The sequence below is a fragment of the Balaenoptera borealis genome, assembly GCF_965194805.1.
Source record: "Balaenoptera borealis genome assembly, chromosome: 17".
Lineage (NCBI taxonomy): Eukaryota > Metazoa > Chordata > Mammalia > Artiodactyla > Balaenopteridae > Balaenoptera > Balaenoptera borealis.
The window spans coordinates 34,212,033-34,226,260 of NC_138876.1; the positions used below are offsets into that span (position 1 = coordinate 34,212,033).

General features: G+C 39.8%; 1 protein-coding gene and 1 pseudogene across 8 annotated transcripts in view; both read left to right on the forward strand.

Annotated features, from left to right (window-relative positions):
• UBR5 (ubiquitin protein ligase E3 component n-recognin 5) overlaps positions 1-14,228 on the forward strand; it is a 141,362-nt gene that overhangs the window by 95,813 nt on the left and 31,321 nt on the right. For all 7 annotated transcript variants that reach the window (XM_082364182.1, XM_082364185.1, XM_082364183.1 and 4 more), the window contains 6 exons: positions 7,969-8,115; positions 8,213-8,331; positions 8,425-8,551; positions 8,642-8,771; positions 9,882-10,042; positions 10,163-10,402. In XM_082364182.1, coding sequence (XP_082220308.1) covers positions 7,969-8,115; positions 8,213-8,331; positions 8,425-8,551; positions 8,642-8,771; positions 9,882-10,042; positions 10,163-10,402 — 924 coding nt within the window. The remainder of the gene's footprint in view (positions 1-7,968; positions 8,116-8,212; positions 8,332-8,424; positions 8,552-8,641; positions 8,772-9,881; positions 10,043-10,162; positions 10,403-14,228) is intronic.
• Positions 12,546-13,481, forward strand: LOC309614617 (peptidyl-prolyl cis-trans isomerase D pseudogene; annotated as a pseudogene). The gene has a single exon. The product of its transcript is annotated as a peptidyl-prolyl cis-trans isomerase D pseudogene (transcript).

The following is a 14,228-nucleotide window of genomic DNA, read 5'->3' on the forward strand; positions in this document are numbered from 1 at the left end:
ATCCAGCAACAGAGTTGCTATGGCTAGTTTCTTAGTTTTCACAGACCTAAGAAGCAATAAAATTACCCCAGCACTAACATTTGCAGTGCCTCAGAGTCCCAGCGGGGACATCTGTGCTACAGGTGTGTAGATGTAATAAATAGTTAATAGAGAATTGGTTTGTAAAAATCATCTATTGTGCTTTATTTATTTTCTTTTTAACATCTTTATTGGAGTATAATTGCTTTACAATGGTGTGTTAGTTTCTGCTTTATAACGAAGTGATGAATCACCTATACATATACATATATCCCCATATCTCCTCCCTCTTGCGTCTCCCTCCCAACCCTCCCTATCCCACCCCTCTAGGTGGTCACAGAGCACTGAGCTGATCTCCCTTTGCTATGCGGCTGCTTCCCACTAGCTGTCTGTTTTACATTTGGTAGTATATATAAGTCCACGCCACTCTCTCACTTCGTCCCAACTTACTCTTCACCCTCCCCGTGTCCTCAAGTCCATTCTCTACGTCTGTGTCTTTATTCCTGTCCTAACCCTAGGTTCTTCAGAACCTTTTCTTTTTTTCTTTAGATTCCATATATATGTGTTAGCATACGGTATTTGTTTTTCTCTTTCTGCCTTACTTCACTCTGTATGACAGACTCTAGGTCCATCCACCTCACTACAAATAACTCAACTTCGTTTCTTTTTCTGGCTGAGTAATATTCCATTGTATATATGTGCCACATCTTCTTTATCCATTCATCTGTCGATGGACACTTAAGTTGCTTCCATGTCTTGGCTATTGTAAATAGAGCTGCAATGAACATTGTGGTACATGACTCTTTGAATTATGGTTTTCTCAGGGTGTATGCCCAGTAGTGGGATTGCTGGGTCGTATGGTAGTTCTATTTTTAGTTTTTTAAGGAACCTCCATACTGTTCTCCATAGCGGCTGTATCAGTTTACATTCCCACCAGCAGTGCAAGAGGGTTCCCTTTTCTCTACACCCTCTTCAGAATTTATTGTTTGTAGATTTTTTGATGATGGCCATTCTGACTGGTGTGAGGTATACCTCATTGTAGTTTTGATTTGCATTTCTCTGATGATTAGTGATGTTGAGCAACCTTTCATGTGTTTGTTGGCAATCTGTATATCTTCTTTGGAGAAATGTCTATTTAGGTCTTCTGCCCATTTTTGGATTGGGTTGTTTGTGTTTTTGATATTGAGCTGCATGAGCTGCTTGTAAATTTTGGAGATTAATCCTTTATCAGTTGCTTCACTTGCAAATATTTTCTCCCATTCTGCGGGTTGTCTTTTCGTCTTGTTCATGGTTTCGTTTGTTGTGCAAAAGCTTTGAAGTTTCTTTAGGTCCCATTTGTTTATTTTTGTTTCTATTTCCTTTTCTCCAGGAGGTGGGTCAAAAAGGATCTTGCTATGATTTATGTCATAGAGTGTTCTGCCTATGTTTTCCTCTAAGAATTTTATAGTGTCTGGCCTGACATTTAGGTCTTTAATCCATTTTGAGTTTATTTTTGTGTATGGTGTTAGGGAGTGTTCTAATTTCATTCTTTTACATGTAGCTGTCCAGTTTTCCCAGCACCACTTATTGAAGAGGCTGTCTTTTCTCCACTGTATATTCTTGCCTCCTTCATCAAAGATAAGGTGACCATATGTGTGTGGGTTTATCTCTGGGCTTTCTGTCCTGTTCCATTGATCTATATTTCTGTTTTGGTGCCAGTCCCATACTGTCTTGATTACTGTAGCTTTGTAGTATAGTCTGAAGTCAGGGAGCCTGATTCCTCCAGCTCCGTTTTTCTTTCTCAAGATTGTGTTGGCTATATATGGGGTCTTTTGTGTTTCCATAAAAATTAAATTTTTTGTTCTAGTTCTGTGAAAAATGCCATTGGTAGTCTGATAGGGATTGCATTGAATCTGTAGATTGCTTTGGGTAGTGTAGTCATTTTCACAGTGTTGATTCTTCCAATCCAAGAACGTGGTATATCTCTCCATCTGTTTGTATTATCTTTAATTTCTTTCATCAGTGTCTTAGTAGTTTTCTGCATACAGGTCTTTTGTCTCCTTAGGTAGCTTTATTCCTAGGTATTTTATTCTTTTTGTTGCACTGGTAAATGGGAGTGTTTCCTTAATTTCTCTTTCAGATTTTTCATCATTAGTGTAAAGGAATGCAAGAGATTTCTGTGCATAAATTTTGTATCCTGCTACTTTACCAGATTCATTGATTAGCTCTAGTAGCTTTCTGGTAGCACCTTTAGGGTTCCTTTAGGGTTCTCTGTGTATAGTATCATGTCATTGCAGACAGTGACAGTTTTACTTCTTCTTTTCCGATTTGGATTCCTTTTATTTCTTTTTCTTCTCTGATTGCTGTGGCTAAAACTTCCAAAACTATGTTGAATAAGAGTGGTGAGAGTGGACAACCTTGTCTTGTTCGTGATCTTAGAGGATACGGTTTCAGTTTTTCACCATTGAGAACGATGTTGGCTGTGGGTTTGTCATATATGGCCTTTATTATGTTGAGGTAAGTTCCCTCTATGCCTACTTTCTGGGTGGGTTTTATCATAAATGAGTGTTGAATTTTGTCGAAAGCTTTTTCTGCATCTATTGAGATGATCATATGGTTTTGTTTTGTTTTTTTAAAAAATTAATTAATTTATTTTTATTTTTGGCTGTGTTGGGTCTTCGTTTCTGTGAGAGGCCTTTCTCTAGTTGCGGCAAGCGGGGCCCACTCTTCATCGCGGTGCACGGGCCTCTCACTATCGCAGCCTCTCTTGTTGCGGAGCACAGGCTCCAGACGCGCAGGCTCAGTGGTTGTGGCTCATGGGCCTAGTTGCTCTGCGGCATGTGGGATCTTCCCAGACCAGGGCTCGAACCCGTGTCCCCTGCATTGGCAGGCAGCTTCTCAACCACTGCGCCACCAGGGAAGCCCAGATCATACGGTTTTTATTCTTCAATTTGTTAATATGTTTTATCACATTGACTGGTTTGCGTATAGTGAAGAATCCTTACATTCGTGGGATAAACCCCACTTGATCATGGCATGTGATCCTTTTAATGGATTCTGTTTGCTAGTATTTTGTTGAGGATTTTTGCATCTATGTTCATCAGTGATATTGGCCTGTAGTTTTCTTTCTTTGTGGCATCTTTGTCTGGTTTTGGTATCAGGGTGATGGTAGCCTCGTAGAATGAGTTGGGGAGTATTCCTCCCTCTGCTGTGTTTTGGAAGATTTTGAAAGGATAGGTGTTAGCTCTTCTCTAAATGTTTGGTAGAATTCGCCTGTGAAGCCATCTGGTCCTGGGCTTTTGTTTGTTGGAAGATTTTTAATCACAGTTTCAATTTCAGTGCTTGTGATTGGTCTGTTTATATTTTCTATTTCTTCTTGGTTCAGTCTCTGAAAAGGTTGTGCTTTTCTAAGAATATGTTCGTTTCTTTGAGGTTGTCCATTTTATTGGCATAGAGTTGCTTGTAGTAGTCTCTCGTGATCCTTTATATTTCTGCAGTGTCAGTTTTTACTTCTCCTTTTTCATTTCTAATTCTATTGATTTGAGTCTTCTCCCGTTTTTTCATGATGAGTCTGGCTAATGGTTTATCAATTTTATCTTCTCAAAGAACCAGCTTTTAGTTTTATTGATCTTTGCTATTGTTTCCTTCATTTATTTCTGATCTGATCTTTAGGATTTCTTTCCTTCTGCTAACTTCGGGGTTTTTTTTTTGTTGTTGTTCTTCTTTCTCTAATTGCTTTAGGTGTAAGGTTAGGTTGTTTATTTGAGATGTTTCTTGTTTCTTGAGGTAGGATTGTATTGCTATAAACGTCCCTCTTAGAACTGCTTTTGCTGCATCCCATAGTTTTTAGGTCGTTGTGTTTTCATTGTCAGTTTTTTCTAGGTATTTTTTGATTTCCTCTTTGATTTCTTCAATGATCTCTTGGTTGTTAAGTAGTGTATTGTTTAGCCTCCATGTGTTTTTATTTTTTACAGATTTTTTCCTGTAATTGATACCTAGTCTCATAGCGTTGTGGTTGGAAAAGATACTTGATACGATTTCACTTTTCATAAATTTACCAAGGCTTGATTTGTGACCCAAGATATGATCTATCCTGGAGAATGTTCCATGAGCACTTGAGAAGAAAGTGTATTCTGTTGTTTTTGGATGGAATGTCCTATAAATATCAGTTAAGTCCATCTTGTTTAATGTATCATTTAAAGCTTGTGTTTCCTTATTTATTTTCATTTTGGATGATCTGTCCATTGGTGAAAGTGGGGTGTTAGTCCCCTACTAGGACTGTGTTACTGTCGATTTCCCCTTTTATGGCTGTTAGCATTTGCCTTGTGTATTGAGGTGCTCCTATGTTGGGTGCATAAATATTTACAATCGTTACATCTTTCTTGCATTGATCCCTTGATCATTATGTAGTGTCCTTCTTTGTCTCTTGTAATAGTCTGTATTTTAAAGTCAATTTTGTATGATATGAGAATTGCTACTCCAGCTTTCTTTTGATTTCCATTTGCAAGGAATATCTTTTTCCATCCCCTCACTTTCAGTCTGTATGTGTCCCTGGGTCTGAAGTGGGTCTCTCGTAGACATATACGGGTCTTGTTTTTGTATCCATTCATCCAGTCTGTGTCTTTTGGTTGGAGCATTTAATCCATTTACATTTAAGGTAGTTATCAATATGTATGTTCCTATTCCTATTTTCTTAAATATTTTGGGTTTGTTATTGTAGGTGTTTTCCTTCTCTCGTGTTTCCTGCCTAGAGAAGTTCCTTTAGCATTTGTTATAAAGCTGGTTTGGTGGTGCTGAGTTCTCTTAGCTTTTGCTCATCTGTAAAGGTTTTAATTTCTCTGTCAGATCTGAATGAGATCTTTGCTGGGTAGAGTAATCTTGGTTGTAGATTTTTCCCTTTCGTCACTTTATATATGTCCTGCCATTCCCTTCTGGCTTGCAGAGTTTCTGCTGAAAGATCAGCTGTTAACCTTACAGGATTTACCCTTGTATGTTATTTGTTGCTTTTCCCTTGCTGCTTTTAACATTTTTTCCTTGTATTTAATTTTTGATGGCTTGATTAATATCTGTCTTGGCATGTTTCTCTTTGGATTTTTCCTGTATGGGACTCTCTGCGCTTCCTGGACTTGATTGACTATTTCCTTTCCCATATTAGGGAAGTTTTCAAGTGTAATCTCTTCAAATATTTTCTCAGTCCCTTTCTTTTCTCTTCTTCTGGGACCCCTATAATTCAAATGTTGGTGTGTTTAATGTCCCAGGGGTCTCTGAGACTGTCCTCAAATCTTTTCATTCTTTTTTCTTTATTCTGCTCTGCAGTAGTTATTTCCACTATTTTATCTTCCAGGTCACTTATCCGTTTTTCTGCCTCAGTTATTCTACTATTGATTCATTCTAGAGAATTTTTAATTTCATTTATTGTGTTGTTCATCATTGTTTGTTTGCTCTTTAGGTCTTCTAGGTTCTTGTTAAACGTTTCTTGTATTTTCTCCATTCTATTTCCAAGATTTCGGATCATCTTTACTATCATTACTGTGAATTCTTTTTCAGGTAGACTGCCTATTTCCTCTTCATTTGTTTGGTCTGGTGGGTTTTTACCTTGCTCCTTCATCTGCTGTGTGTTTCTCTGTCTTCTCATTTTGCTTAACTTACTGTGTTTGGGGTCTCCTTTTCACAGGCTACAGGTTCGTAGTTCCCATTGTTTTTGTTGTAGGCCCCCAGTGGCTAAGGTTGGTTCAGTGGGTTGTGTAGGCTTCCTGGTCGAGGGGACTCATGCCTGTGTTCTGGAGGATGAGGCTGGATCTTATCTTTCTGGTGTGCAGGACTGCGTCCGGTGGTGTGTTTTTTAGGGTGTCTGTGACCTTATTATGATTTTAGGCAGCCTCTCTGCTAATGGGTGGGGTTGTGTTCCTGTCTTGCTAGTTGTTTGGCATAGGGTGTCCAGCACTGTGGCTTGCTGGTCGTTGAGTGGATGAGTGGAGCTGGGTCTTAGTGTTGAGAGGGCGATCTGTGGGAGAGCTTTTGCCATTTGATATTATGTTGAGCCGGGAGGTCTCTGGTGGAACTCGGCTCTCCCACCTCAGAGGCACAGGCCTGACACCTGGCTGGAGCACGAAGACCCTATCAGCCCCACGGCTCAGAGGAAAAGGGAGAAAAAAAGAAAGAAAGAAAAAAATTAAGTTATTAAAATAAAAATTTTTTTAATTATTAAAAAGAAAAAAATTAAAAAGTAATTAAAAAAAAAAAGAAAGAAAGAAGAGAGCAACCAAACCAAATACCAAATCCGCCAAGGATAACAAGTGCTAAAAACTATACTAAAAAAAAACCAAAAATGGACAGAACCCTAGGACAAATGGTAAAAGCAAAGCTATACAGACAAAATCACACAAAGGTGCATACACATACACACTCACAAAAAGAGAAAAAGGGAAAAAAATATATATATCGTTGCTTCCAAAGTCCACTGCCTCAATTTGGGATGATTCGTTGTCTATTCAGGTATTCCAGAGATGCAGGTACATCAAGTTGATTGTGGAGATTTAATCCGCTGCTCTGGAGGCTGCTGGGAGAGATTTCCCTTTCTCTTCTTTTTTCACACAGTTCCTGGGGTTCAGCTTTGGATTTGGCCCCACCTCTGCGTGTAGGTAGCCTGAGGGCGTCTGTTCTTCGCTCAGACAGGACGGGGTTAAAGGAACAGCTGATTGGGGGCTGTGGCTCACTCAGTCCGGGGGGAGGGAGGGGTACGGAGTGCGGGGCGAGCCTGCAGCGGCAGAGGCCGGGGTGACATTGTAACAGCCTGAGGTGCGCCGTGTGTTCTCCTGGGGAAGTTGTCCCTGGATCACGGGACCCTGGCCGTGGCGGGCTGCACAGGCTCCTGGGAGGGGAGGTGTGGATAGTGACCTGGGCTTGCACACAGGCTTCTTGGTGGCTGCAGGCAGCAGCCTTTGCGTCTCATGCCCGTCTCTGGTGTCCGCGCTGATAGCTGCGGTTCGCGCCCTTCTCTGAAGCTTGTTTAGGCGGTGCTCTGAATCCCGTCTCCTCGCGCACCACGAAACAATGGTCTCTTGCCTCTTACGCAGTTCCAGCCTTTTTCCTGGACTCCCTCCCGGCTAGCTGTGGCGCACTAGCCCCCTTCAGGCTGTGGTCACGCTGCCAACCCCAGTCCTCTCCCTGGGATCTGACCTCCGAAGCCCGAGCCTCAGCTCCCAGCCCCCGCCCACCCTGGCGGGTGAGCAGACAAGCCTCTCGGGCTGGTGAGTGCTGGGCGGCACCGATCCTCTGTGCGGGAATCTCTCCGCTTTGCCGTCTGCTCCGCTGTTGCTGCGCTCTCCTCCGTGGCTCCGAAGCTTCCCCCCTCCTCCACCTGCAGTTTCCGCCCGCGAAGGGGCTTCCTGGTGTGTGGAAACCTCTCCTCCTTCACGGCTCCCTCCCACTGGTGCAGGTCCTGTCCCTATTCTTTTGTCTCTGTTTTTCCTTTTCCCTTTTGCCCTACCCAGGTACATGGGGAGTTTCTTGCCTTTTGGGAGGTCTGAGATCTTCTGCCAACGTTCAGGAGGTGTTCTTTAGGAGTTGTTCCACATGTAGATGTATTTCTGATGTATTTGTGGGGAGGAAGGTGATCTCCACGTCGTACTCCTCCGCCATCTTGAATTTTGAATAATAAGTTTGTCTTCCTTGTTTTAAATATCTAAAAGTGAGAATCACCTTACTTACTGAATGCTTATTACTAGGTGCACTCACCGTGCTAGATGCTACAATGGTGTTTGACAAGACAGTTAAGATACCTCTTCTCATGTGTTGCTTTACAGACTTTACACCACTAAAGTAATCCTTCTTGTTGCATTAACAGTTACACTTTGCATTTAAAAGTTAACAAGGGTTCTGTTGAGTTTTAATGAGTTATGCCTCTGTATATAGACCTTTGTATTTTTTAAAAAATTTCTGTTTTTGTACTTGTGTATGAATTCTTTCTAGACTCAAACGGACTTCACCAACAGCCTATTGTGATTGCTGGGAGAAATGTAAATGTAAAACTCTAATTGCTGGACAGAAATCTGCTCGGCTTGATCTACTTTATCGCCTGCTCACTGCTACTAATTTGGTCACTCTGCCAAATAGCAGGCAAGTAGTGGGATTTTTAGGACATAAATAGAGTTGCAAAAGCACAGCATAGGTAAGTAGCCTCTCCCCCTCCTCATAACAATGTGCTGTTTTGCAGGGGAGAGCACCTCTTACTCTTTTTAGTGCAGACAGTTGCGAGGCAGACAGTAGAGCATTGCCAGTACAGACCTCCTCGAATCAGGGAGGATCGTAACCGAAAAACAGCCAATCCTGAAGGTGAATTAATTTGACAGTTATGACATATAGGAAAAGCAGTATGTTTATTTCTGCCTTACCCACTATTTCTTTTCTTTTTCTTTTTCTTTTTAGATTCAGATATGCCTGATCATGATTTAGAACCCCCAAGATTTGCCCAGCTTGCCTTGGAGCGTGTTCTACAGGACTGGAATGCTTTGAAATCTATGATTATGTTTGGGTCACAGGAGAATAAAGACCCGTATGTATTCATTAAAATTTTTTTAGAGTTATTTATTTCCCACGTTAGTGTAGGCGATTACAGTGCATTCTGTCTTTCTTTTCCCTCAAGTCTCAGTGCCAGCAGCAGGATAGGCCATCTTTTGCCAGAAGAGCAAGTATACCTCAATCAGCAAAGTGGCACAATTCGGTTGGACTGTTTCACTCACTGCCTTATAGTCAAGTGTACAGCAGATATTTTGGTAAGTCCTTTGAATAGTTATTTACAAGCACATGAAAAGGATGTTTTTTATGTAGTTTCCCATAATTTTACTAATCCAAGCTCCCAAGTACCAATAAGCTCTAATTAAATAGTACATTAAGGGGAATGGAATTTTGGGGGTGATTTAAATTTCTCATTTTAGATCAATCAATGAAAGCTCCTTCTTTGATTCTAAATAAAATCCTAGAGTGTATTAAAAATACAACAGTATAAAAATGTATGAAGCAGTGTTCAAAATTAATAGTAACTCAGTGCGAATTTTTTTTAAATATCTCTTTTTGCTGTGAAATTAGAAAAGAATGTAAACTATAAAACCCAGTGCTGATGAGACTTGGACACTGATGAGGTGGCATTGCATTTGGTACTCCTTTGGAAAACAACTTGTCAGTGTCAAGAGCCATAAAACTAACATTGCCCTCAGAAGTTTTCATAAAGAAATAATCTACAATATGAGAAAGAAAAAAATTGTCACAGAATAATGCAAAATTGAAAAACAGAAACACTTATGGATCCAATAATAGAGGACTGTTGACTCAAGTCAACCACTTACTGAAATGTAATGCAGTGATTTAAAAATAAAGGTTATTTTAAGTAACATTTAAAAAACAACAGGGAAAACAACGTGGAATTGGGTGTTCTCTGTAATTAGTAACTTTATGATACACCATGTGTAGAAATGCGACTAGAAAGTAATGGTTAAGTGAGAGGGATGGGATTATGAATATATTAATATAAATATTTGAGTCTACTCTGATGTTTTGGTAAGTACCCTGTACTGAGTGAAATATATTCTTTCTCTGATTTGATATATTAGGTATTGTTCTGCTAAGTAGTAATTGATACTCATAGGAGTTTGAGACTAAAAAACAAGAGCTCAGACATTTGAGAACCACTGTAGGTTAAGCGTAGTCATGGTGGGCATGTGGCATAAATTAATCACTGACATTGTAATTGTTTTGGTTAAATATATTTTGATGTTTTTGTTATGAAATGTTAATATCGAAAAAGTGTTAGAACTTTTTCCTTTATGAATGTCTAAACATCTTACGAGATGTCCCAACATTAATAGAGTGGATTACTATTTTTAAAGCTTTTAGATACTCTACTAGGTACACTAGTGAAAGAACTCCAAAACAAGTACACACCGGGACGTAGAGAAGAAGCTATTGCTGTGACAATGAGGTTTTTGCGATCGGTTGCAAGAGTTTTTGTCATTCTTAGTGTGGAAATGGCTTCATCTAAAAAGAAAAAGTAAGGCATTCTTTTTTATTTTGGCTTGTATATAATTTTGCTCACATTTTTTTGTGATAGTGATAAAATTTTGTATATGAAAGGATTCAGAAGATTCCTGTATTTCCCTTTTTGCTCTAGCAACTTTATTCCACAACCAATTGGAAAATGTAAGCGTGTATTCCAAGCACTGTTACCTTACGCAGTAGAAGAATTGTGCAATGTAGCAGAGTCACTGATTGTTCCTGTCAGAATGGGTATTGCTCGTCCAACTGCACCTTTTACTCTGGCAAGTACCAGCATAGATGCCATGCAGGGCAGCGAGGAATTATTTTCAGTGGAACCACTGCCACCACGACCATCATCTGATCAGTCTAGCAGGTAAATTTCTGTCTGGTAACAGATTCTGATTAATTCTTTCTCTGGAAATGTCACAAATGTTACTAAAACCTTTGCATAAGCACTCAGGTCCTGTACAGGATCATTTGTGTAACAAATAGTAAAGATTTTACTTAGTTTGGAACATGTGAAAAGCACTTTAAAAACTACATGTGTCTACACATCTAAAGTAATAGATCTATAGTTGTGGGGTTTTTGTTTGTTTGTTTGGAAAAGCACTATTTTTTTATGCCAGTAAAGTAATCTGGTAAGAAAGTTTACTTTAGACTTCTGTACTTCATTACTTTCTGGTTTTTCTTACCTTTAAATATAGCCTGCTATAAGGCCAAGTTGAAGAATGGAAAGCCTTGTTAACTTTCTCTGTGTCCAAAGCCTTGGATTAGGGGGCAGCTTGTTATTATATAATCTAAATAACAACCAGAATGGTGGCATTTAAAAATATTCTCTACAACCATATTATATAGGATAAGGCTAAAACAATTCAATAATAAAAATGTTTCTAGTTATAAGATTACATATTCTTAAATCTCATTTTTCCGTTTGTTTGATAGTTTCCCTAACTAGGCTCTAAGTTTGCTGAGTCAGAATGCTTAGAAACTAAAATGTTCTGGTGTCTTTTATCACAGTGCTTCTCAAATTTTAATATGCATGCAAATCACTTGGGTATCTTACTAAAATGCAGAGGCTGATTCTGGAGGTCTGCGTGGGGCCTGAGATTCTGTATTTCTTAGGAACCTTCAGGTAGGACAGTGCCAATACTTCTGCTTTAGGGGCCACACTTCTGAGTTGCAAGGTTTTAGAGATCTTTCGCAAATACTTGTTTATTTTATTTGGTTTTCTCAAGTCTGATTTTGTTACTGTGTGCATGTGCTACTAGTGTTTTAATAAGGATCTTTTGGAGCTGAAGACCCTTATTCCTCTTTTCTGGAAAACAGCTGTGTGTTAATAAAGCCCTTCTTTAGTATTTGGGCCAGTTCCCAAGACTTGTTCTTTGGTTTTCATCTGTGTTGTTGTTGAGTGTCTGCTCTCTCTCATTATTCTCATTATTACTCCATATGATGCCAGTATGTATCCCAACTTTGCCTTTATTGTCTGGTCTCCTAGGACACCCTGGAATCTAAAGTCCAGGTTTGTCTATAGAAGTTTTCCAATGGTACCCTTGTCACTGATATACTTCCAGGATTTGCTGAAAACTGTAGTAAATCAAGCTGTATGTTTTCAGACTTGCCGAACATGTCTCATTATGCAGTGGTTCTGCGAGCAGAACCTCTGTGTGTTCATGTGACGCTTCTGATCCTGAGGCCCTGTGACGAGCCCCCCATTTACTTATGTGGTATCACCTGGTGAATTCTTTGTACCCTTCCCTTGGTTTTGTTCCAGAACATAAAAATTTTTATCTGTTGAACAGATTTTGGGATCATCTCATCTATAAACAATGCCCATAGCCTGTTCCTACTGTTTTCAAGATTTTTTGTCAGCTTGCCCTGCTTTTTAGTCGTTTTATTAAAATATTGTGCACTCTTAAAACTTTCCTCTTCATTCTTCTTGGTTGGTTCTTTGGCCGATCTCTGATGTCTTCCCAGAAGGTCTCATATGATAATCAAGAGGTAACAGTGCTAATGTTTTCTACAACTGTTGATATAATATAGAAGTCCTTCATTGTAATAAAGTACAATCACTCCTCATAAGAGTGTATTTTGACCAGTGTTCCAAGAATGTATTAAAAAGTACACACTTGACCAGTCTCTGGGATTTCCCGTATCTTGGATGGTAGATGGTGTATATCAGCGGTCCCCAACCTTTCTGGCACCAGGCACCGGTTTCGTGGAAGACAGTTTTTCTACGGACCGGTAGTGGGGGGTTGGGGGGGATGGTTCAGGCGGTAATTCGAGCAGCAGTGGGGAGCCCCAGATGAAGCTTTGCTTACTCCCTGCTCCTCTCCTGCTGTTCGGGCCCGGTTCCTAAAGGGCCGCACGGACTAGGAGTGGTGCTCGGCCCAGGGGTTGGGGACCGCTGGTGTATATCACTCCATTGAGTGTAAAGTCTTGAGTTGAATAGCTTTGCTTTTTTATGTTGCTTCCCTCCACCTCTTTAAAACTCTTCTGTCCTTATTAATTAATCTGTTTCTACTCTACCTGCCAAATGGTGCGTTATTGCAGAATGTGGAGAACTGAAGGGAGGGGATGATTGGAGAATATTCCCAAAGGATGGATCTGGTGACAGTCATCCAGACTTCCCCGAGGATGCAGACATAGATTTAAAAGATGTAGATAAAATTTTATTAATTAATGGAAGACTTAAAAAACATTGGAAATACTTTCTTCAAATCCCAGAACTGGGAGATGGCCATTAAAAAATACACAAAAGTTTTAAGGTATGTGGAAGGCTCGAAGGCTGCTACTGAGAACACAAGTAGAGCAAAGCTGCAGCCTGTCGCTTTGAGCTGTGTGCTGAATATCGGCGCTTGCAAACTGAAGATGTCCGATTGGCAGGGAGCAGTCGACAGTTGTTTGGAGGCCCTTGAAATAGATCCAGCAAATACCAAAGCACTGTACCGTAGAGCCCAAGGATGGAAAGGACTAAAAGAAATATGATCAAGCATTGGCTGATCTTAAGAAAGCTCAGGAGATAGCACCAGAGGATAAAGCTATCCAGGCAGAATTTGCTGAAAGTCAAGCAAAAGATAAAGGCGCACAGAAAGATAAAGAGAAGGCAGCTTATGCAAAAATGTTTGCTTAATAAGGAATTCAGTTTTGCTTAAATATGCATTGATTATATAAAGCAAATAAGACAATTTAAGGGTTTTGTCTATTATGTATGATCCCTAATGTGTTCTACCCTTGTTTACAGTCTAGGAATGTGGGTAGGGATTCACTCTTAATAGACCAGTGTTACAAAATATGGTGACGTTGATTTCGTTTTAAATGGCTCTCTGCATTACTCACAAAGGATAATGGTGTCCAGTGTATTTTAAACTCCTAGACACATCTTGTTTTAATAAACAGATGAAAACTTAAAAAAAAAAAAGAAAAAGAGAACCACATCTCATAATAACAGCGGTTACTGAAATTTTAGTATGAACTCGAGGAACTTTCTTAAGCATCATATACGTATTTAATCTAAAATCTGTTTTTAATTTTCCCAATAACTAATAGATACCCACTATCATCCTAATTTTAGAAGTGAGGAAACTGAGGCTCAGAGCAGTTAGATAATTTGTTCAAGGTCACACAGCTGTTAAAGTTTAGAGATATTTGGAGGTAATTCTAGATAGATATTTTCCTTTTTCCTATATCCCTGTATATTAGATGGCAGAGTAGAGAGAGAAATTGCTGCTTTGTGCTTACTGATAGTGTTGATGCATTGGATTAACCAACACCGAAGCCCACCCTACTTCATAGCACGAATTGCAGTCCTAAACTCTCACGGGTGCCGCCTTGTAATCAGAAGTTGTCTGAAGAGACTTTTTCCTGTCCCCATCTAGCCATGGCTGATGTAGGTAAATCTCTTGAAACCTGTTGCTCTTTCTTGATTTATATTTGGCTTTATGTATGTGAGGGGGGACAAAGGAGGGGATTTCTATGACGTAACTTCTACTTTGCTTAGACCCCAGACCTTTTCCTGTGAAATCTATGGCTCCTGAAACTCTAGCCTAAGAGACATCAGCAGATACCTCTGGTGTAAATGGTGGCACCATTATCACTAGGATAGTTGTGCTTTGTTTTTGTTTAAATATTTTATTTAGTATTTTTAGGTGTTCTGTAGCAAGAGGGATTTCTCTGCACAATCTGGCAAACTGCTGGGAATA